Consider the following 25,655-nt stretch of genomic DNA (forward strand, 5'->3'; position numbering starts at 1 on the left):
GGGATGGGAGGGATGAGTAAAATTGACTCTGAGGATTTAAGTCTGGGATAGAAAGTTGAGAAGGAAAGAGCTAGCCTAAATGGGTGAGGATGGTAAAGAGTGCTTTAAATTTGGATATGTTGATTTTGAGACAGTTTTTTTTTAATGTGATTCCTTTTTTCTTTTTTATTCACCTCCGGGTTACTTCTGGAAACATTTTATCCAAAATACATAACATCCCTGAGATCTAACACATGAGCTTTAGTAGTATTTCATTTGACTTTTACCTACCAAGTCTGTTTTACCTACCCTTTCTGTTACTAAGTCTGCATGTCTGCAGCTGTTATAACTCTAATGCTTCCAGTTTGAAGTTAAATTCAAAGTTGTCAGTGAGGCTTTTATTCTGCCCTTAAAAATTCTAAATTAGTGAATGCTGGGTTAAGGCATAAATATTCAAGTTAATATAAAAGGTAACAAGTTATGTAGTAGAAATATTTTAATGCTAATATTTATACACTATTGTTACTCCAGGACTACACATACATTCTGCAAATAATTTACTATAACGAAATGTTCCATCTGAGTGTTGTGAATGAGTTGTTTTGAGCAGTCAGGTTTTTCTAGTTGGCTCAAGCTTAAGTGGTAAAATACAACTTTTATTTTTATTGAAGGAATTTTTTCCCTCAGTTTATTTTTCATTTATCTGACTTCTGTTTTTCCATTTATTAACATATTTTCTTCTGGATTTCATCTGTTTGGTTAATTTTTATTTTGACATAATTTCAGATGTACAGAAAGTTAAAAGAATAGTAAAAATAAATAAATAAAATCCCCTTATACTCTACATAGATTCTCCATGTGTCAACACATTTGCTTGATCTCTATTAATACATAAAGTGAAGTAAAGTGAAAGTCACTCAGTCGTGTCTGACTCTTTGCGACCCCATGGTCTATACAGTCCATGAAATTTTCCAGGCATACTGGAGTGGGTAACCCCTTCTCCAGTGGATCTTCCCAACCTAGGGATTGAACCCAGGTCTCCCACATTTCAGGCAATCAGTTCAGTTCAGTCGCTCAGTCATGTCTGACTCTTTGTGACTCCATGAACCTCAGCAAGCCAGGCCTCCCTGTCCATCACCAACTCCCGGAGTCCACCCAAACCCATGTCCATTGTGTTGGTGATGCCATCCATCTCCTCTTCTGTCATCCCCTTCTCCTCCTGCCTTCAGTCTTTCCAAGCATCAGGATCTTTTCAAATGAGTCAGCTCTCTGCATCAGGTGGCCAAAGTATTGGAGTTTCAGCTTCAGCATCAGTCCTTCCAATGAACACCCAGGACTGATCTCCTTTAGGATGGACTGGTTGGATCTCCTTGCAGTCCATTGCAGGCATACACATATATATTAACGGGCTTCCCGATGGCTCAGTGGCAAAGAATTTGCCTGCAATGCAGGAGGTGCAGGTTCAACCCCTGAGTTGGGAAGATCCCCTGGACGACGGCATGGCAGCTCACTCCAGTATTCTTGCCTGCTAAATCCCATGGACAGAGGAACTTGGCAGGCTACAGTCCATAGCGTTCCAAAGAGTCAAACACGACTGAAACAACTTAGCATGCACATTTATATATTAACATCAATTTATTTATTACTTTTTCTGAGCTCTTTTAAAGTTAGTTGCAGACACATGTCCTTTTACCCCTAAATATTTTCATTGTATGTTTCTAAGACCAAGGACATTCTTTTAAATAACCATAGTACAAATGACACAAATGAACTTATTTACAAGACAAAAATAAACTCACAGACATAGAAAACAAACCTAACCTAGGGTTACCAAGGGGGAAAGGGGGAGGGGTAAATTTGGAATTGGGGATTAACACTACTACCGTATATAAAATAGATAAACATAAGGACCTACTATATAGCACAAGGAACTATAGTTAATATAATAACTTGTAATGGAAAAGAATCTGAAAAAGAGTAAATATAAATGTATAGCTGAATCACTTTGCTGTATACCTGAAACACTGTAAATCAACTATACTTCAGTTTAAAAAAAAAAACAAACCCCAGTACAGACTGTCGAAGTCAGGAAGTTGAGTGTATAAATAGACTTTGGTACATCCATACAGTGCTACTACTTGCCAATAAAAAGGAAAGAACTGCTGAAATACGAAAGAACACAAATGAATCTCACAAATGAATGTATTTTTTATGTTAGATGAGAAGACAGACTCAAACAGTTACATACTATATGATTCATTGTATGACGCCTTAGAAAAGACAGAATTATTGAGACAAAAAAATAAATCAGTGATCCCTAGGGAAAGGAGTTTACTCTATCAAGGGGAATTTTGGAAGGTAATGTAACTGCTTTACATCTTGATTGTGGTAGTGGTTATATAACTTTATGGTTTTCTCAAAACTCAATAGAACTATACCCCCCAAAAATTTGTTTTTCCACATGTTAATTTTAAAAGTAGAGAAACAGTCAGGAAATTAACATTGATATGATGTTATTAGTTCATCTATAGACTTGTTTCAAATTTTTCCAATAATTCTGATATTGTTCTTTATACAAACCTTATATCATAATGCCCACTCAATAATTGCCTATCAAGAACAGATGAAGTAAAGGGTGGAGAAGAAAATTGTGGATATGGGCTCGATAGTCCTTACCCCGTTAGGCTCAGATCACTTATTTTTCACTATATAATTCAGTGCAGAGGAGTTTACCATCAATTTTGTTTCAGCTCCTCCCCCCACCAAATAACTTCAGATCACAGGCTGCATTCAGTTTTGTTTGTTTAGTTTTCTTTAACCTGTAACAGTTCCTTAGTCTCTCTTTGTATTTTATGACCTTGACGCTTTTTTGTTAGGTACAGACTAGAAATTTTCTAAGATTTCCCTCAATTCCGGCTAGTCTGTTGTTTCTCATGAGCAGATTGAGGTTATATGTTTTGGGCAAGGTGAGAGTTGGACTGTGAAGAAAGCTGAACACTGAAGAATTATGCTTTTGAACTGTGGTGTTGGAGAAGACTCTTGAGAGTCCCTTGGACTGCAAGGAGATTCAACCAGTCTATCCTAAAGGAGATCAGTCCTGGGTGTTCATTGAAACGGCTGATGCTGAAGCTGAAACTCCAATACTTTGGCCACCTCATGCATAGAGTTGACTCATTGGAAAAAACCCTGATGCTGGGAGGGATTGGGGGCAGGAGGAGAAGGGGACGACAGAGGATGAGATGGCTGGATGGCATCATCGAGTTTGGGTAAACTCCGGGAGTTGGTGATGGACAGGGAGGCCTGGCGTGCTGCGATTCATGGGGTCACAGAGTCGGACACGACTGAGCGACTGAACTGAACTGAACTGAATTTGTATCATGAGTCTTACCCACATCTTTTAGTTACCCATAAGTAGAACTTAATTTAGCTTGATTGGACATAATTTACACTTGGACATAATTTAGAATTGGACATAATTTAGCTTGATATGACCAAGGGCAGTTGTGAATATTGCTTATTGGAATGCATCATAGTTAAAGATACAAGGAATAACTGTGCTACTGAACTGGGTGGTGTTGGAGAGCACAGTCTTTGAGAACCACCAAAGTGACTATCAGGTATGTTGGCTGTTTAATCATTCCCGGCCATCCTCAAGACTGTAGAGCTATTAATTTCTTATTCACTGGCTTTCTGGCTCTCCTCTTCACTTTGAGGAGGGTACCTTACTCCTTGCTCCTGATAACATGACTGTTTAATGTCACTACCTCTGTTTTAAGCAACAACATAATTGAATTTTTTGAATTGATTGAATTCAATTGATTTGTTTTCTCATGGTGGATGGTCCAGTAAAAGTAAAAAATGATTAAAAGAAGTCGGGAAAAAGAGCAAAAAATGTTGGGTTATTGAACTATCTAAAAAAGAACTAGCTGTAACAGTGTTTTTCTCCTTTTCTTGCTTGTTAATGTTAAAGTTACCTTTTTTTTTAGACAACAAAATAAATAATATGTATATCCTTTGCCCTGATTGAATGGAGAAGGGAAAGGAGCTCCTCTTCAGCTCTGTGTTCTGCTCTAAGGTAGTAATCATCCTTTAGCTCCCTTTATCTTTTAATACCTTAGACATTCTTATAATGCTCACTCAATAGTTTCCCATCTAAATCAGAAAAAAATAGAGGGTCAGGAGGAAGAAAATTGCTGATTTGGGCTAGATAGCCACTGAGCACTGAAGAATTGATGCTTTTGAACTGTGGTGTTGGACAATACTCTTGGGAGTCCCTTGGCCTGCAAGGAGATCCAACCAGTCAATCCTAAAGGAAATCAGTCCTGAATATCCATTGGAAGGACTGATGCTGAAGCTGAAGCTCCAACACTTTGGCCACCTGATTGAAGAACTGACTCCTTGGAAAAAACCCGGATGCTGGGAAAGATTGAAGGCAGGAGGAAAAGGGGACGACAAAGGATGAGATGGTTGGATGGCTTCACTGATGGACAGGGAAGCCTGGCGTCCTGCAGTCTGTGGGGTCTCAGAGAGTCGGACACAACTGAGCAACTGAACTGAACTGACTCATCGTATTAGGTTAAGATCACAGGTTTTTTTGCTATGTAATTTAGTGTAGAGAGTTTGCCATCAATTTTGTTTCATCCAAAGCACCTGTAGAGTAAAAATGTGATTTATAATGTCTTCAGTATAACAGACTTTCACCAGAAAGTAATTAAGCTTCCAACTTTATTATGATGAAATTTAAAAAAAAACAATTTTAAATATAGGACCTTACGTTGAATTAAACAGGTTTAGGTGATCTGAAATGGTATTTTATTTAAAGGAGGGTGTGTAACTTCATGGACTGGGAAGTAATTACTTAACAGATTATAAGTTTAAAATTGAATACTGGCTTAATTGAATACAGTTCATTTGTATAGGAGAGTAAAAGCAGTTAGAATTCTGAAGTTATTGAGCCTCTATCCCTAGCTTGTAACATAACATTTTTTTTTCTTTTTCTTTGTATTGATTTTAGGGACCTTTAATGTAAAGTGATCATTACAAATGTAAAATATCAAGTTAAACCTCATGAGAGATTTCTGGCCAGAAGGAACACCTTAGTGTGCTGGCCTATCAAGGTGTGACACAGAAGGCACACAGATGTTAGCCATAGAGGGCTTCTTGATACAAAATGCAAAAAATGTATACTATCTAAGTTTAAAACACCATTATGATCCTGTATTCAATTTCATACTTGTATGAAATTTTTCAGATAAACTCATGTTGGATATAATTTTTGGATCTGAAAGTAACTCCTCAGTTAGAATATGATGAATATATGTAATATAATGAGTAAATCAGCTGCACTTTCTAAAATACTAACATTACACACGTAACTGGATGAGAGCATGGCAACCCACTCCAGTATTCTTGTCTGGAGAATCCCATGGACAGAGGAGCCAGGCGGGCTATGTCCACAGGGTCACAAACAGTCAGACATGACTGAAGTGACTTAGCACACACTCATACATGTAATTGTGGAAAATAGAGCCCAAATAGTGTGTATTTCAGTTTTCTGTATTTTGCCTTGCAGATAGTGATTTACATGTGTTGATTACCAGATTTTTTTCAGTTGTTTTTTAATGTGGTAAAATACACATAAAATTTATCATCTTAACCATTTTAAAAGTATAGAGTTCAGTGATATTAAATACATTCATAATGTTGTGCAACCATCACCCCCATTCATCTCCATAACTCTTTTCATCTGGTTAAACTGAAACTCTACCCATTGAACAATAATTCCTCATTCCTTCCTTCTCATAGCCCTGGTAACCAACATTCTATCTTCTGTATGTATGATTTTGAATACTCTTAAGTGTGTTATGTCAGTGGAATCATACTGTATTTATCTTTTTATGACTAGCTTATTTCACTTAGTATAATATCTTAAAGATTCAACAATTTTGTGATATGTGTCAGAATTTCCTTCCTTTTTAAGGCTGAATATTATTCCATTGTAAGTATATACTGCATTTTACTTAACCATTCATCCATCAGCATACACTTGCATTGCTTCCATGTTTTAGCTGTTGTGGATAATGCTGCCACAAACACAGATGTACAAATATCTCTTTAAAACTCCCCTTTCAGTTCTTTTGAGTATGTACTCAGAGATGGAATTGTTGGATCATGTAGTAATTCCTTTTTTAATTCTTTGAGAAACCATAATGTTTCCCATAGCAGATATACCATTTTACATTCCCCCCAGAGATGCACAAAAGTTCCAGTTTTTCAACAGCCTCATCAATACCTGTTTTTTTGCTTGTTTGTTTTTGATAGTAGCCTACCTAATGAATGTATGGTACCTTGTAGTTTTGCTGTTCATTTATGAAATGAGTAGTGATACTGAACATCCTTTCATGTGCTTGTTGACCATTTGTATATATTCTTGGGTAAATGTCTATTCAAGTCCTTCATCCACTTTTGAATCAGGTGGTTCTGTTTTTTGTTGTTGAGTTTTTACAACATCTGTCTATATTCTGGATGTTAATTCCTTATCAGATAAATAATTTGCAATCTTCCCCCCATTTTATGGGTTGCCTTTTTACTCTGTTGATATTTAGAACTCTGAACTTGCTTCTAACTGAATTAGTATTTCCCTCTTTTTTTTTTAAATACTTTGAACTAAATAAAAAAATTTTTTTAAATTTTATTTTATTTTTAAACTTTACAATATTGTATTAGTTTTGCCAAATATCGAAATGAATCTGCCACACGTATACCTGTGTTCCCCATCCTGAACCCTCCTCCCTCCTCTCTCCCCATACCCTCCCTCTAGGTCGTCCCAGTGCACCAGCCCCAAGCATCCAGTATCAGTATCGTGCATCTATTTCCCTCTTTTTAAGTATTAAACATCTCATTGACATTTTAGGGTCTTCTAACTGCTATTTGAGTTTATAGTGGCAAGAGTGGATTTTAACTGTTAAACCCTGATTAAATTTTATTGCGTTGAGCTAACTAAGCACTATTTTTAATAAAATCAAATCTGAGAAGAGAGGAAGAGAAATAACTAAATTTTTTCTAGGATCTGACTTTGAGAACTTGGATCAATCAAACTTTACTATGGTTTAAAACTAATTAAGAGGAGGCAGTAATCCTGGCTTAAGTTGTTACCAGCTAAGTATGAGTGAAGTCACCCAGTCGTGTCCGACTCTTTGCAGCCCCATGGACTGTAGCCTACCAGGCTTCTCCGTCCATGGAATTTTCCAGACAAGAGTACTAGAGTGGGTTGCCATTTCCTTTTCCAGGGAGTCTTCCTGACCCAGGGATAAAACCCAGGTCTCCGGGATTGCAGGCAGATGCTTTACCCTCTGGAGCTTTTTTGTGTCCAGTGCCAACCTGCATTTCTAAAGAATGATAAACTAGACTTATAATGAATATGATCTGCTGGGCAGTGCTTAAATATAGATGAAATACTTTCCCACCTAGGTCCCTACATACATTTATTTATATACATGGGCATATGTTTTCCTTTACATAAGTGTATGTCTATATGTATATAAATCTTCATATGAACAAATACATAAATATACACGGTATTCTAGCTTACAGAATTAGAAATGTAATTCAGTTTACTCCCACAGAATAAGATTGAAGATAATGAGAACTGAATTAAAGCTTACTTTCTTTCACAGAATTCCTCAGAGAGAGAAGACTGTAATAATGGCGAACCCCCTAGGAAGATAATACCAGAGAAGAATTCACTTAGACAGGTATGAAATTCAGTCTTACTTAAAATAAAAAGCTACCAACAACAAAACAAAAGACAGGAAACCCTCAATTTGCCATTTGTTAAGTACTGGAGCTTAAATTAAGAATACTCTGAAGTTGGTCTGGCTCTCAAGCCATCAATTTCAATCAGTTAACATTGTTTTCCCAGTCATTTAAAAAATATCCTAGTTGTACAAGTACAGGGCAGTCATTTGTTTACACGTAGTGAAAACAAAATCAAAGGAAAGTTTTCTTATTCAGGGAAAAATAACTTGAAATGTATCTTAAATGCAGATAGTAGATAGTTTAAACCTTACTTTTTTATTAAGATTCTTCATACGCTAAAAAATAATAAAAACCAAAAGGGATCTACCTGTAATTAAGTTAGCTCCTAAAGTCTGAGCAAATTTGTTTGCTTTTTCTGGAAGTAAAGGACAATATTAATGACAACTTTAAAATAATTTTTACTCACCACAGTGCCCCGACTCCTCAAAGGTAATACATTCTTTGAAAGTTCAATTCTGTGGTGCTCTGTTTTTAAAAACTAAAATGTTAAAAAACATTTGGTCAAAAAATAGGTTCTTCTCACTGCCTGTAGCAACCTCTAACATCTTCCATCTCCCACTGGCAGCAAAAACAAGTTCTTATAGTGTTGCCAAAGAATAGGTATGCACAAATATTTATTTTAAATATAAAATTGGAGTAGATGAGCACCAGCAGTAGTAAAAATAGTTTTAATTTACTTGCATCTATGGCATTATTCTAAGAAAAAGAAGAGATTGAATATTTGTTGCGTGCCCACTGTGAACCTGATACTTAATTTTACTTAACCCTCACAAGAACCGTGTAAAGTTGCTAGATATGATTTCCAGTTTATAGATGAAGAAAATGGAGGCCGAGAAAGATTTGATGACTTGTTTAATTAGCAAGTCAGTGATTTGAAAGATCTCAGTGTTGCCAAAGCATTTTTACTTCAGCCCTCTACCTCTAATCTGTAGACAATGTAAATTTAGGGGAAAAGTATTTGAAATCGTGACACATCGTTCTTTTATTTATGTTAAAACAATTTTGGATGCAAAATTTTTTTATAAAAATAATTGTAAGTAGAATTGAATCAGTTCAGGAAGCCTTGGTAAATAGCCAGATGATCATCAAGCATTGATATTGTTTAGTTAGAGCGTTAACTCTTGGAGATAAACACCTGATCTGTAAATCTAAATATATAGGATGAAACTGAATAAGATAAATTTGGAAGTGGAAACACTCTGCCCACTATACAGAAACAACTGTCAGAAAACAATGACATGACAAAAAGTTTTGGCAACTTTATTTAAGCTAACAAACGAATTTTCACTCTGCAAAGTTATAAATTAATTTTAATAGGCTGATCCAGATGGTCCATTTGGAAAATGGATAGGCTGATCTGTTGAAAATTAAACTAAATTTATCTCTCTCATACTTCAAACTGAAGCAAGAGAGAGAATCGTGCCTATTAAGTCCAGCACATACAGATGGACCAGCAGGTCACACATGGGACTAATCTGATTCATTTAAAAAATAAATGCATACATTATTGAATCATTTTCTACTTGCAAGATCTGTTTTGTGCAGTGTTTGAAAAAAAATTAATTTTTTTTTCATTGCTTTTTTAGCAGGTTCTCTTTACCCCATCTGCTTTAATTTAACAACCGTTTTTTAGGTTTGTTTTTATCCTCCTAGTACTCCAAAATTATTTTTCTAATATATGTCATTCAGTGTTGAGATCCAAGCTCTGGAGATTAATTAGGTCATGAGGCTTTCCCCCCTTCTTTCTTTGTAAAGGGTTTTATCTCTATTCTCTTTGTGAAGAGCATGAACTCTGTTCTTGGAAAGAGAAATGGCCTTTAGAAATGGGGAAGTAAGAGATCCTCCTGGGGCCCTCAGAGTCTTTTAGCTTCTGGGTGTTTTAACAGCCCCATGAATGCAGATTTGTAAATTTATTGCAGTGCCATCTGGTTTTTTGCTGGAACCAGATTACTGTTGGCTTGTGTCTGTCTATTGTGGTGGTCACTCCCTAGGAGCTTGCCCTCTCAATCTTAGGGATGAGTGATGAATAACAGGGGTCAATACAAGCGGGTCACAGGGCAGCTGTCCAGGACTACTCTGAACTTGATTACCCCATCACCGAGTTTCTTAATGTAGGGTATAGTATAGAAGCTGTTTAAACACCCTCTTTTCTCCATGCATAGGACAATAATGAAATGCCATTTGCTCTCCCTACCCCACCTTTAGTCAAGTTATATAGATAAAAAGATGTCAGAGCTGCCTTTTACCTCAGGTCTATATAAGCAGGATTTGCATCATGTGGCCTAGTCCCTTAACTTGACATTCTTTTGCATACTATTTCTAATGGGGTTTACCACTCTTTAACTACTGATTTTAAAATACTGTTATGTTCTAATAAATTTAGTGTTGTTTTAAACTAATTTTAGAGCTTATATATTCTAAAGTATAGTTTAATCATTGTTGATAGGATATGAACACGCCTGTTAATTTAGAGTTATTTAACTGTTAGAGGAACTGAAAGAAGTATTATCACTACAGTTCTTAAATTAAAAAGGTAAAAGGGAATATTATAAATAGCTTTATACCAAAAATTTGGCATCTTTGATGATATGGACCAATTCCTTGAAAAACACAACTTACTGATACCAAAACAAGGTGAAACAAAATTTGAAGAGCCCTATGTCTGTTGAAAAAACTGAATTATCAAAAGGCCCACATAGTTTTCTGGTGAACTCTATCAAACATTTAAGGAATAAATAACACCAAAATAGAAAACAGAGTAGAAAAGAACACTCCCTGACTTGTATTATGAGGTTACCATAACCATAATTCTAAGACTTGAGAAAGACATTAGCAGAAAAAATATTGAAAGAGAAAGTCAGAAGACATTACTCCCTGTGTCACCAAGTTGTTTTGTATACCTGCTTTTCCATTTTATATCCAACATCAGAAGGCAGTAGAGTTGGGAGGTGGGGGTGGGGTGGGGGGATGTAATTATTCTTTTAATTTTCTAAATTTCTGAATAATCTTCTGATCTCTTGTTATTTTTAAGTGTAAACTTTTATTTAAAAGTTGTACAGAGTAGCTACAATTTTCTTTTTACTTTTATTCCTAGAATGTGAAGCCCAGAAAACCATAGCAACTGTGTTCATAGTACTCATATCTGCAAACAAGGGCAAAGGCCTGAGAGGATACATGAAAGTACTCATTACTTTTTGAAAACATAGCCTTACAACATGCATACTCCTTCTTAGCTTCACATTGGTGCTAATAGGATCTGTCAACCCTGCCTTTCTCTGTAATTGAGTAAATTGTGACCTCGGTCTAATCCCTCCCCCATCCCCCATTCCTTTTGTGTATGTGTCCACTTACCATCCTGAGAACGTGGGTAGTGATAAATAAAGCATTGAGTAGAGCCGTCTCAACTCTTTGAAAGCAGCATGATGCCAGCCCTCTAGTTATATTTCTTTAAGTGTTTACGTTTTTCGGTATTCTTTCTCTTGTGTAGCTGGAACCCTGGGGATGCAAAGCCATGAGAGAGGCCAAGAAGCTAACAAAGTAGCTGTCTCCCTTGTTAGCTTGTTCCTTTATTCTTTAAAAACAAGATAAAAACCATCTGGCTCAGGGCATTACATTTTCCTCCCCCATGCACCTCTATAGATGGAGGCTTCACCTGCAGTGAGGGTTTACATTGATTAGGGAGGGAGCAGTAATTCAAGCTTCCATCCTCTTCAAGGATACTTTGCAGTCTTTAAAGGTGCTGACCCACTGAGTTAAACTGTCAAGGGAGGATAAAAAAGTATCTTCATCCCAGGAGGTAACAGCTGCCAGGTTTTCAACACCTTGCATGCTGCTGGAAAAATGTCGCAATTGTCAGCTGAAGAAAAATGACTCTGTTGTCATTTTCTGTTAATGACTGGGCCTTATAAAAGGAACTGCATAAGCCTTTTAGAAGGAATAAGTAGCTGTTTTCCTTTCCTACCACCCCACCCCTCCCCTAAATTCCTATGCTGTTCTAAACATTAACTTGGAGTAGATGCACAGAAACCAGCGGTAAAGAACTTAAAACAATCCAGTGTAAGCATGGAGGTCTGATTGGCATAGCTCCTTTATACAGTTGGATGAGTAGGAGGAACAAGCACATCACTGACACAGAAAATGACATTATCATGTGTTTGAACAAAACAACAACAACAACAAAAAGTCATTCATAAGCCAGTGAACTGAGAGAAAACATACTGTATTTCTGCTCTTAGGAGGACAATTTGTTTTCAAGCAGCATCCAGATGGGTAAATACCACGACATTTCTTTTTCAAGAGAGCCACTTCCTTTATAAAAAAAAAAGAGAGAGAAACTCACTGAATTTACTTCCTTTAATAGCTCTGTAGTGTTTGTATAATATGTAATGGCATTCCCTTCTTTCTGATTTGATTGATGAGGGGGAAAGGTTTAATGAAGTCCCCCATATCAGGCTGGCAGGTTTTTTTTCCTATTTGTTTTAGGTTAGTCATTTTAATTGTATTGAGTAATTAGAAGGTACACACAGCCAAGGGAGCTTTGTTCTGATAATTGCTCAAGAAAACCCATTCCATATCTGCCGTTGTTTTGTGTTAAGATATTTCTCCCCCTAGTGGAAATAGTAAGCACTTTGGCTTGGCAGTAGGCAAGGTGTAATTGCAATATGACAAACTGTGCTTCAGGGACTATCTTGTAAATACTTTAGTTTGGGGTTTGGCATTATTTCATTATATAGGTATGTTTTTTCCCCTATGAAATTCCTACTTCTTTTTTTTCTCCTGAAGTGCTTTGGGCTTCGGATGGAAAAAAATTGCCTGAGATGTTTATTAAAAAAAAACAACACAAAAACATAGTGCATCCTGGGTAATGTTTTGCAGCTTGACTTAATTTTAGTCATCTGTTTTAATTACCTATTTATAAAAATGCTTTTGCATTTGTAGACATTATTTAATACTTCAGAAGAAGCACCTCATTTGAAATAAATAAATTGTACTTCTTTTAAATAGTCCGTGTAAAAGACCTTAAAGGTAATTAATGTAGGTCTCTTAAGTAAGACAAAAGTCATCTTTCCAAGTCTGATGAAGTGATTTGTTTATTTAACTTCCCACTTTGGCTGAATCCTTTAGAGTCTAATAACTTTTTTGTTTTTTAAACATGGCTTTTGCAATTTGTGTCTTGCTACAAAAACCCGTTTTCAAAAAGAAGCAATTTAATAATCAGCAGTCTTAAAATTACTTTGAGGAAGGAAGACCGTATAGGGGGTTGGCATTTTGTTTTATTTTTATTTCAGTGTAATCATTCTTTGATAAATTGTGTAATCACTGACTTAGTAGAAAAAATATTATTGAACTCCTGGGTTGCAATGACCATAAAAAGTATATTTTCATATAGAGACATAAGATACTGTGAATAAATTATAAAGGAAACAGTTTATATGCTGGTTGAAGTCCATATGGGCCCAATTTATTTTGTGTTCAGTGCTTAATCTGGATGTACCATTAAAAAGGTAGGAGGGGCTATTGTACCCAGTTGCATGAGTCCTTAAAAAAAAAATCTACCATAAGAGCAACATGGAATGAGATCAGATACAGCTTTGCATCTATTGAATGAGATTTGATAGCATCATTGTGGCATTTTTAAAGTTCAGTTTCACCTTTCCTAGGTGTTGCTTTTAGTTTGCTTTCTCTGTCCTATATATATATATATATTTCTATATATATATATCTGAAGGTCCCTGTATACTCCTTCCCACCCCCCAGTCACTAGCCATTTTCATTATAGTATATCTTGTTTTGCTATAGGGCTGCTGAACAGATTTCTTAAGCAGCTTTTTGCAAGGTTAAAAAAAATGCAGCCTGGTAACAAGTTTGTGTCATTTTAAATATATACCTTCTAGTAAATAAGGAGAAGTCTGGCAATCAATCCCTTTTAGTGTGTTATATGTTTCACCTGACAACTAAACCTTCTATTGATTAGCCATTACTTTGTTAGATAATCCTATGTCATTGAATCCATTGTAAAAAATTAAACTCTTTAAAATGTTTTACCCTAGCAGCAGTGTGAAAATTGAAAACTTGTTCAGAATTACAGCCTGCTTTTACAAAGCAGGTAGTTTTCAGCAAGGCATCTTACTGGTTTATGCTTATGTGCTTTATATGCTATATAAAAACGTATTAAAGTACTCCAACGCAAAGCTCTCTGCCTCTGGTTTAGCAATGAAGCTACCTTTTCAGATGTTGTGCGGAGATAGAACCTATCTTGCCTGTGGCTGTTATACTCACTAGTTTGTTTTAGCTGAAAGGAGTCTTACAATAGTAAAATACTGAAAGTAAAATATTGGATTCTTTGGCCTTTTTGTTTCATACTGATCTAAGGACTCTGACCAGTTTTAGTTTACTAATCTAGGTGACTTCCTTTGGAGAAAAAGAAGATCATATACCCATTTTACAGATGAAATGTCTAAAAAATAAAAACCTGTATATATCCTTGGGCTTCCCAGGTCGCGCTAGTGGTAAAGAACCTGCCTGCCATTGAAGGAGACTTAAGAGACATGGGTTCAATCCCTGGGTCGGGAAGATTCCCTGAAGTAGGAAGATTCCAGTATTCTTGCCTGGAGAATCCCATGGACAAAGGAATCTCTCAGGCTACAATCCATACGGTCGCATAGAGTAAGACATGACTGAAGCGACTTAGCATGCATGCACATCCCTACTCTGGAAACTCCTGCAAGTTCCTGAATCTAACTAATGTTCCCCTGAGTTGTATTATACTCATTTCTGAGGGTAAAAAAATTTTGGAGAAAAATTCGTTTTCTACCTGCCATGACTTTTTTTTTTTTCTTCAGAAAAATAAAATAACATTTTTATTAACTGTTCAAACCTCTAGTGCTTTATCCCCGAAATGTTAACTGCATACTTTTATATTTTCATTGAAATAAAGATGTCATACAGTGAATTACATATATATTAATTGCATAAGTCACTGAATTTTTGACATCTTTTCAACTATGTAACCACCACCCCAATCAAGCTATAGGACATTTTCATTACCCAAGAAAGTTCCCTCATTCTCCTTTCCAACCAGTTTCCCTGTCCACAATGAATCAAACATTGATCAGCTTCCTGTCATAGATTAGTTTCACCTTGCTTGAATTGTGTGTAATAGAATCATACATGTTGGGGTCTCACTCTCACTCAGCATAATGTTTATGAGATTCACTATACTGCTGTGTTTATCCAGTTGTTCATTCTCTTTTACTGTATAATATATTCCATTGAATAAATATACTACACTTTGTTTTCTTCGTTTGATAGACACTTGAGCTATTTTCATTTTTTTAAAATGAAGTTGTTATGAATGTCCTTTAAGTTTTTTTGGTGAGCATGTGTTAAATACTTTTTCATGTATTTATTGGCTATTAATATATTTTCTTAAGTATCTGGGGGTTTTTTTGCATTAAACAAATTGCATTGTCTGTCTTCAGTTGCTCAGTTGTGTCTGACTCTTTGCGACCCCACGGACTGCAGCACACCAGGCCTCCCTGTCCATCACCAACTCCCAGAGCTTGCTCAAACTCATGTCCATTGATTGAGTGGGTGATGCCATCCAACCATCTCATCCTCTGTCGTCCCCTTCTCCTCCGCCTTCAAACTTTCCCACAATCAGGGTCTTTTCCAATGAGTCAGTTCTTCGCATCAGGTGGCCAAAATATTGGAGTTTCAGCTTCAACATCAATCCTTCCAATGAATATTCAGGAATGATTTCCTTTAGGATGGTCTGGTTGGATCTCCTTGCAGTCAGGGACTCTCAAGAGTCTTATCCAACACCACAGTTCAAAAGCATCAGTTCTTCAGTGCTCACCTTTCTTTATAGTCCAACTTTCACATCCATACATGACTACTGGAAAAACCATAACTTTAACTAGATGGACCTTTGTTGGCAAAGTAATGTCTCTGCTTTTTAATATGCCATCTAGGTTGGTCATAACTTTCCTTCCAAGGAGTAAGCGTCTTTTAATTTCATGGCTGCAGTCACCATCTGCAGTGATTTTGGACCCCCCAAGAGTAAAATCTGTCACTGTTTGCATCATTTCCCCATCTATTTGCCATGATGTGATGGGACCAGATGCCATGATCTTAGTTTTCTGAATATTGAGCTTTAAGCCAGCTTTTTCACTCTCCTCTTTCACTTTCATCAAGAGGCTCTTTAGTTCTTCGCTTTCTGCCATAAGTGTGGTGTCATCTGCATATCTGAGGTTATTGATATTTCTCCCTGCAATCTTGATTCCAGCTTGTGCTTCATCCAGCCCAGTGTTTCTCATGATGTACTCTGCATATAAGTTAAATAAGCAGGGTGACAATATACAGCCTTGACATACTCCTTTCCTGATTTGGAGCCAGTCTCTTGTTCCATGTCCAGTTCTAATTTGCTTCCTGATCTGCGTATAGGTTTCTCAAGAGGCAGGTCAGGTAGTCTGATATTCCCATCTCTTTAAGAATTTTCCACAGTTTATGGTGATCCACACAGTCAAAAGCTTTGGCATAGTCAATAAAACAGAAATAGATGTTTTTCTGGAATTCTCTTGCTTTTTGATGATCCAGCAGATGTTGGCAATTTGATCTCTGGTTCCTCTGCCCTTTCTAAAACCAGCTTGAACACCTGAAAGTTCACAGTTCACATACTGTTGAAGCCTAGCTTGGAGAATTTTGAGCATTACTTTGCTAGCATGTGAGATGAGTGCTATTGTGCTGTAATTTGAGCATTCTTCAGAAAAGGCAATGGCAACCCACTCCAGTACTCTTGCCTGGGAAGTCCCATGGATGGAGGAGCTTGGTTAGGTTACAGTCTACGGGGTCGCGAAGAGTTGGACATGACTGAGTGACTTCGCTTTCACTTTCACGCATTGGAGAAGGAAATGGCAACCCACTCCAGTATTCTTGCCTGGAGAATCCCAGGGACAGGAGTCTGGTGGGCTGCCATCTATGGGGTCGCACAGAGTTGCACACGACTGAAGCGACTTAGCAGCAGTAGCAGTTGAGCATTCTTTGGCATTGCCTTTCTTTGGGATTGGAGTGAAAACTGACCTTTTCCAGTCCTGTGGACACTGCTGAGTTTTCCAAATTTGCTGGCATATTGAGTGCTGCATTTTCACAGCATCATCTTTTAGGATTTGAAATAGTTCAACTGGAATTCCATCACCTCCACTAGCTTTGTTTGTAGTGATGCTTCTTAGGCCCACTTGACTTCGCATTCCAGGATGTCTGGCTCTAGGTTCAAACCATCGTGATTATCTGGGTCATGAAGATCTTTTTTGTCTATCTTAGTTCTAGATAACAGACCTTTGTCAGATATGTGTTCTGAATATCTTCTCACAATCTGTATCTTGCCTGTTTATTCATGGTGTGTTTTTGATGAGAAGTTTCTGATTTTTGAATGAAGTTCAGTCAGTTAACCCGTACCTTCTAGAATTTACTCCAGAAGCTTTATAAAATTTAGCTTTTACCTTGAATTCTGGCCCATTTCAAATTAATTCTTAAGTGTGCTGTGAGATAAAGTTTGAGGCTCATTATTTTCCCATACTTTTTTTGGACTGAAAATTATTAAGATAGTTTATTTCTTCCTTCAGTTTATTATTAACATTGTAGTGTACTTACTTTCTGATTTGTTTGCTTGGCTAGTGATTTTAGTATTTATTTGTTTAATTATTATTTATATTTTTATTAAAATATAGTTGATGTATTTCATACCATACTATAATAAGTTACAGGTGTACAGTATAGTGATTCACAGTTTTTAAAGGTTATACTACATTTATACTTACTATAAAATTTTGGCTATATTCCCTGTGTTGTACAATCCCCATACTTTTTTTATTCACTTGGTTTGGAACCATTGCTGAAAAGACTTTCCTTTCCTCCATTGAATTACATGGGTGCCTTTGTCAGAAATCAGTTGGCTGAACAAATGTAGTCTATTTCTGAACCTCCTGGAAAGGAGGCTGCTTGCTGCTGTATGCAGAGCAAAGGGTATCAGTGGCTGAGGCCCTGACCAACTCCTACTTCATGTCCCTGCTTGACACAGAAGATGAGTTCAAGGTCTTCTGTTTTTTTAGAGGTGTCTGTCCTTGCACTGAACTCTGCACTGTCTTGATTATTGTAGCTTTGTTGGAATCAGGTAGTGTGAGTCCTCCACATTTTTATTTTTAATATTGTTTTGGCTATAGTTACTTTACACTTCTATATAAATTTTAGAATCGTTAGAATTTCTATTAAAAAGAAGTCTGTGGGGTGTTGATTTGGATTTTTTTGAAACTCAAATATCTATTTGCATAGAATTAACTGCTCAATAATAAGAGTCTTCCAGTGTGCGGACATGGTCTGTATCTCCATTTGTCTTTTAAAATTTTTCTAAGCCTTTTTTTTTTCGGTTTTCAGTGTACATTTTGTGTATGTAGTTTGTTAGATTTATTCCTAAGTATTTAATGTTTTTCAGTGCTATTATAAACTTTTCTCATTCTCTGATTGTTGTTAGAGTATATAAATGCAGTTGGTTTTTAACAGTTGTCTTTGTTTCCTATCATTTATGAATAAAGAGAATTTTTTTCTTTTCAAATTTGCCTTTTGTTTCTTTTTTCTTTATTTGAATTGCTAAGGCCTCCATATAATGTCGAATAGATGTGGTAAAGGACATCTTGGCTTTGTTCCCAGGCGTGAGAGAGTTTTAAATAGTCTTTCACCACTAAGAATGATGTTAGTTGAACTTTTTTACATGCCCTTTATGGGATTGAAGAAGTTCCCATTTATTTCTAGCTTGCTGAGGTATTTTTTTTTTAATTATAAATTGGTGTTTAATTTTGTTAAATGCACCTCCCATTCTGTTAATATGGAGAATGACATCAGTTGACTTTGTTAAGAAGTTTTGTGTCTCTGTCCATAAGGGATATTAGTTTGTAGTTTTTTTTTTTTTTTTTTTTTTCTGATATCTTTGTTGTGATGTTCTTCTTCCTTACTGTTTAATAGAATTCACCAGTAACACTGTCTGGCCCAGAAGTTTTCTTTGTGGGAAGATTTTTATTTAAATTTTATGTGTAATGTACTGTGCTTAATTGCTCAGTCATGTCCAGCTCTTTGCAACACCATGGACTACAGTCTGTCAGGCTCCTATGTCCATGGGGATTCTCCAGGTAAGAATGCTGGAATGGGTTGCCGTGCCCTCCTCCTCGGGATCCTCCCAAACCAGGAATCAAACCCAGGACTCCCACATTGCAGGCTGATTCTTTACTGCCTGAGCCACCAGGGAAGCCATTTTTGTGTAATAGTTTCTAATAATTTCAACTTCCTTAATAGTTACAGAGCTGTCTGTTGTTAATTTAGTCGCTAAGTCATGTCCAACTCTTTTACAACCCCATAGCCCACTAGGTTCCTCTGTCTGTGACTGGAGTGGGTTGCCATTTCCTTCCCCAGGGGATCTTCCTGACCCAGGGATTGAACTGCGTCTCCTGCATTGGTAGGCAGAGTCTTTACCAGTGAGCCACCTGGGAAGCCCCTATAGAACTGTCTAGATTTTCTGTTTCTTATTCTGTCAGTTTTGGTCATTTGTATCTTTCAAGAAATGTATCCTATTTTATTCAACAGATTGTAATCTATTAATATCTTTTATTTTATTTTAATACTCATCCATTTTGTCAAATGAGAGCCCATTTAGGCTGGCATCTGTGCCCCTATGATATATGTCCATCGTTTCCTGAGTATTTCCAGGTTTGTTTTGTATTTATTCTGTCCATTCCAGGAATCAACCATTTCTCCAGGGAGCTATGGCTCCTTGTAGTGCAGAATTGTATTTAGAAGCCAGGATTTAAATGTTAACTTTTATTTTATATCTGTATTATATATTTTGAAAACCATGAGTTCACATTGATAGCTCCAGTTCCAATACAGTGTCAACAGGGTTTGTTTTAGGTTTTTCCCTTTTCATATTTGTAATTCTCCTTTAATGATAAGAAACCCGGTTTGAGTTTTTTCCTCTTAGCACTTTAAAAAATCCTGTTCCTTGGGAGCTCCCTGGTGGTCCAGTGGTTAGCACTTGGCACTTTCACTGCCAAGGGTTCAGTTCAATCCCTGCCACGAGGTGCAGCACCCCCTGCAAAAAAAAAAAAAAAATTTATTCCTTTGTCTTCTAGACTTCACTGTTTTGGGTGAAAAATCTGCCATTATTTACATTGTTGCTCCCATATATATGGCATACCCTTTTTCTTTGGCTGCTTTTAAGGTTTTGTTTTTGTTACTGATTTTCAGCAGTTTTGACTGTCTTGGACCTAGGTTTTATTTTCTGATATTTAGGGGTTTTTGTATTTAATCTTTTGGGGTTTACTGTTCTTATAGTAGCAAGGCAATGGTTTTCACCAAAATTTGAGAAATAGTTGGTCACTATTTTTATAACTTTCTGTGCCCCATTTTTGCCTTTCTTCTGGGTCTCCAATTCCATGATACTAGATCATTGAAAATTGCCCCACAGGTGACTGAGACTCTTCTTTTTTTTTCTTTTACCCTTTCTATGCTTCACATTATTTCAGTTGATCTGTTTTTTAAGTTCATTGGCCTTTTTTTGTGCCATCTCCAACCTGCTTTTAAGCTCATCCAGTAAATTTTTAATTTCAGGTAACATATTCATCCATTCTAGAATTTGTTTGGCTTATTTTATTTTATTTTAATGGTGAAAATTTCCATCTGTTTACTCACTGTGATTGTATTTTTCCTTAAGTTGTTGAACATATTGGTTATAGCTTCTGTAGAACCTTTATGAACTGATTCCCATCACTAGATCATCTCGTGGTCATTTTCTGTTGGTTTCTTTTTCTCTTTACTATGGCTCCCTTTTCTTCTTCTCATGTCTAGTAGTTTTTATTGTTTACAGGACATTATAAACAATACATTGTGGAGACTCTGGTTTCTTTTATCTTCCTCTGTTTATCTTACTGGCTGATCACTGTGACTTCATAGAGTCTGGTTTTATGTTTGTTAGGGCAGGTGTGTTTTGGTTTTGCCCTTAGTCCTGAGGCATTATCCCTTAGTCCTCAAGACTTACTCTTTAGTCTGAATGCAGGGTCTTTCTAAGCTTTCATTAGAAAGTTTGATGTGCTTATGAAGCTCCTCTAAACTCAAATTCAAAACCCTGTGTCTCCTCATGGGCAGCAGCTGGAATCTCTTTTCATATCTTTCAGTCTTCTAGCTATTACTTTATTTTGGAATATTTGGAGTCTCTCATTCGTGTAAGTAATTTGAAGGTTAGCCGTAGATTTGAGAGAAATTTATATGCATGTTTTGATGCTTCCTCCCTGCCAGAGGAAGGACTGGCTCTTTCTGTTTTCTATTTTTCTTCTCAATTTCGAGCCACTGCGGCTGCCCTGAACTCCCCAAGCCAATAGACTGTCTTTCTAATTGAAGTTTTAGCCATCCTGCATCAAATAGCCTAGTGAGTACCCTCATGGAAAAAGCACGTAAACATGGATCTTACTAAGTGTGATTCTCCTCTTTCTCAGTCCTATTCTTCCCCCAATTTCCGCCTACTTTTGGTGAACCTGTAGTGCTTTTGTTTTTTGTTTTTGTTTTTTTTTTGAATATTTTTTCCATGGTTTATAATTGTTATCTGAGAAGAGTTAATTTAATACAAACAAACATCTCTGCCATTATTGGAACTAGTACTCTTTGGCTTAAAGTTTTATTTTATTTAGTATATACCAATTGCTTCATAAATGTCTTAAGAACACAGTTTAAAAATTGTATTGTCTGTACATGAATAGTTTGTGGTATTAGCAATTGTGAAAAAGTACTGAACCCTGAGTCCAGATGTACATGTGCCAATAGTGCCTGTACACTAATGTCAAATGATCCAGTTTATTCTTTTAAAATATGTGTTTGAAATAATTTCAACTTAAATAATATAAGAATAAAACAATTAAGTGGATAAATTTTTAAAAATTTAACTTGTTTAAATGGAAACTCAAATTTATAATGTCATTTTCTCTATTTTCTTAAATTTTATTCTTATCTATCTGCTCTTTTCCAAAGAATGATAGTTGACCAAAAATGAATTATTTAAAATATCTGTGTCCATTGCAAATATAAATAAGTACATAAATGAATAAGCAGATAAACGGAAGAACTCATAGCTCTCCCTTCAGAAGAATCACAATTAATTAATGTAGAAGGAAAGAGAACACCATTAGGACGCAACAGTAAAAATGACCATAGGCAAGATCTAACAATATGCTAATATTAGTATGCAAAAATTGAAGCAGCAAAAATTGAAGCAAAATATTTGCATAGTCTTAAAGTATTTTCCTCAGTATATTTAGTAATTTCTAGACGAAAAATGTTAAGCTAATGATAGAGAATCTTGTTAGACACAATCTTAGGCAAATGGTCAAGGTTAACATCAGTATTTCTGAATACTCAGCAGTTTGGTGCATTGAGAACAGTACCTCACCTCTATGGTATCCTTCCCAATAATGTACAACCTCAGTCTGATCTTGAGGAAACATGAGACAAGCCCAAACTGAGGGACATTCTATAGATTAATCAGTACTCTTCAGCAGTGTCAGAATCATGAAAGATAAACAAAGATGGGGAAATTGTCACAGATTAGAGGAGACTAAGGATACCTGGCAACTAAATGCAATATGGGATCTTGAATTAGATCCTGAACGGAAGAAGAATGTTAGTGGAAAAACTGGTGAAAGTCAAGTAAGTTCTTAACTTTGTATTGTACCAAGGTTAATTGGTTTATTTTGATAAATATTCTCTGGTTGTGTAAGTCTTCAATGTAAAGGGAAGCTGGGAAAGGCTGTACAGGAACTCATATCTATTTTGCAACTGTTCTATAAATCTAGAATTTTAGAAAATTGATATTTTCTTATTATTGGTTATGAGATCACCTGTGTCTTAAGACTTTTCTCTTTAATTTCAACACATATGTGTATATCAAGAGTTCTCAAAGAGTATTCTTAGACCAGTAACGTTAACATCAGCTGGGGACTTGTTAAAAATGCAAGTTCTCAGAAGCTCCGGGGATGGGACCCGGCAATCTGTATTTTAAGAAGTCCTCCAGATGATTCCCATGGGCACTAATGTTTGAGAGCTGTGACTTGTACTTTCAGTAAAAACATAAGACTAGAAGGAAACATTTTAATCAATATATTGGCCAGTTGTATTACAATAAAGTATCAGTTCAATTCAGTTGCTCAGTCCTGTCCAACTCTTTTCGACCCCATGGACTGCAGCATGCCAGACCTCCCTGTCCATCACCAACTCCCGGAGCTTGCTCAAACTAATGTTCATTGAATCAGTGATGCCATCCAACCATCTCATCCTCTGTCATCGTCTTCTTTTCCTGCCTTCAATCTTTCCCAGCATCAGGGTCTTTTCCAATGAGTCAGTTCTTTGCATCAGGTGGCTAAAGTATTGGAGTTTCAGCTTCAACATCAGTCCTTCCAATGAATACTCAGGACTAATTTCCTTTAGGATGAACTGGTTGGATCTCCCTGCAGTCCAGGGGACTCTCAAAAATCCTTTCCATCACCACAGTTCAAAAGCATCAGTTCTTTGGTGCTCAGCCTTCTTTATGGTCCAGTTCTCACATCCATACATGACTACTGGAAAAACCATAGCTTTGACCAGACGGACCTTTGTCAGCAAAGTAATGTCTCTGCTTTTTAATATGCTGTCTAGGTTGGTCATAGCTTTTCTTCCAAGGGGCAAGCGTCTTTTAATTTCATGGCTGCAGTCACCATCTGCAGTGATTTTGGAGCCCAAGAAAAAAGGTCTCTCACTGTTTCCGTTGTTTCCCCATCTATTTGCCATGATGTGATGGGACCAGATGCCATGATCTTCATTTTTTGAATGTTGAATTTTAAGCCAGTTTTTTTCACTTTCCTCTATCATTTTCATCAAGAGGCTCTTCAGTTCCTCTTTGGTTTCTGCCATAAAGGTGGTGTCATCTGCATTTCTGAGGTTATTATTTCTCCCGGCAATCTTGATTCCAGCTTGTGCTTCATCCAGCCCGGCATTTCACATGGTGTATTCTGCATATAAGTTAAATAAGCAGGGTAACAATATACAGTCTTGACATACTCCTTTCCCTATTTGGAACCAGTCCATCGTTCCATGTCCAGTTCTAACTTGCTTCTTGACCTGCATACAAATTTCTCAGGAGACAGGTAAGATGGTCTGGTATTCCCACCTCTTTTAAGAATATTCCACAGTTTGTTATGATCCACATAGTCAAAAGCTTTGGCATAGTCAATAAAGCAGAAGTAGATGTCTTTCTGGAACTCTCTTGTTTTTTTCTATGACCCAACGGATGTTGGCAATTTGATCTCTGGTTCCTCTGCCTTTTCTAAGTCCAGCTTGAACATCTGAAAGTTTTCGGTTCATGTACTATTGAAGCTTTGCTAACCAACGTTTTTGCTTTTTTTTAATTATGGTAAACTACATGTAACATTTACCACTTTAATTAGTTTTAAATATGCAGTTCACGGTATTAAATACATTCACATTGTTGTATAATAGCCAGCACCACCCATCCTCATAACTTTTAACATCTTGTAAAACTGAAATGCTGTACTCACTAAACAGTAACTCCTTATTCCCTCCTTCTCCCAGCTAGTTGAAACCACTATTTTACTTTCTGTCTCTATGATTTTGACTAAGTGGAATCATGCAGTATTTGTCTTTTTGTGACTGGGTTATTTCACATAGCATACTGTCCTTAGGTTTCATCCATGTTATAGTGTATGTCAGAATTTCTTTTTAAGACTGAATACTGTTCCACCCACTATATGTATGTACCACATTTTGCTTATGCATTTATCTGTTAGTGGACATTTGTGGATATTAGCTATTGTGGATAATGCTGCCATGAATGTGGGTGTACAAATATCTCATAAAGACTCCGCTTTCAGTTCTTCATATACCCAGAATTGTAATTACTGGATCATATGGTAATTCTGTTTTTAATTTTTTGAGGAATCGCTACTGTATTGTTGTTTTTTTTTTTTCCACCTTGGCTATACCATTTTGCATTCCCACTAACAGTGCACAGGGGTTCCAGTTTCTCCACATTTTCACTAACACTTGTTTTCTGGTTTTGTTTTGTTATTAGTAACTATCCTAATGGATATAAGGTGGTAACATATTGTAGTTTTGATTTGCATTCCTCTCATGATCAGTCATGTTGAGCATCGTTTCATGTGCTTTTTAACCATATGTATATCTTCCCAGATAATCTCTATTTTGCTTCCCTGGTGGTTCACGTGGTAAAGAATCTGCTTGCAATGCAGGAGACCCGGGTTTGATCTCTGGGTTGGGAAGATCCCCTGGAGGGGGGCATGGCAACCCACTCTAGTATTCTAGCCTGGGGAATCCCCATGGACAGAGGAGCCTGGTAGGCTACAGTCCATGGGGGTCTGACTAAGCACAGCACAATCTCTGTTCAAGTCCTTTGCCCATTCTGAATAGTTGACACCTCTACCTTTCATATATACGGTGAAGTCACTACTGCTCACACACTTGTTCATGGCACATCAGTGGCACTTTTGGGCTGTCGCTTTCTTCCCCATGTCTGCCTTGTCCCTCAGCTCCCATAAATGTAGAATTTACACATAGGATCTATTTGTGTGTTGATTTTTAGAAATGGGGCAGAATTTGAAACCTGCATGACAGTATTTCAGTACCTAAACTTATTTCAAAAAAATTCTCTTTGCAGACATACAACAGCTGTGCCAGACTCTGCTTAAATCAAGAGACAGTATGTCTAGCAAGCACTGCTATGAAGACTGAAAATTGTGTGGCCAAAGTAAGTAATA

General features: G+C 36.6%; 1 protein-coding gene across 14 annotated transcripts in view; it reads left to right on the top strand.

Annotated features, from left to right (window-relative positions):
* The window catches only part of BTRC (beta-transducin repeat containing E3 ubiquitin protein ligase), a 175,721-nt gene that overhangs the window by 86,411 nt on the left and 63,655 nt on the right, over positions 1-25,655 (top strand). For 9 of the 14 annotated variants that reach the window (XM_005225560.5, XM_005225565.4, XM_005225564.4 and 6 more), the window contains 2 exon segments: positions 7,656-7,733; positions 25,556-25,645. In XM_005225560.5, the coding sequence (XP_005225617.4) occupies positions 7,656-7,733; positions 25,556-25,645 (168 nt within the window). 14 annotated transcript variants of the gene reach the window in all.

The sequence above is a fragment of the Bos taurus genome, chromosome 26 (assembly GCF_002263795.3).
Source record: "Bos taurus isolate L1 Dominette 01449 registration number 42190680 breed Hereford chromosome 26, ARS-UCD2.0, whole genome shotgun sequence".
NCBI lineage: Eukaryota > Metazoa > Chordata > Mammalia > Artiodactyla > Bovidae > Bos > Bos taurus.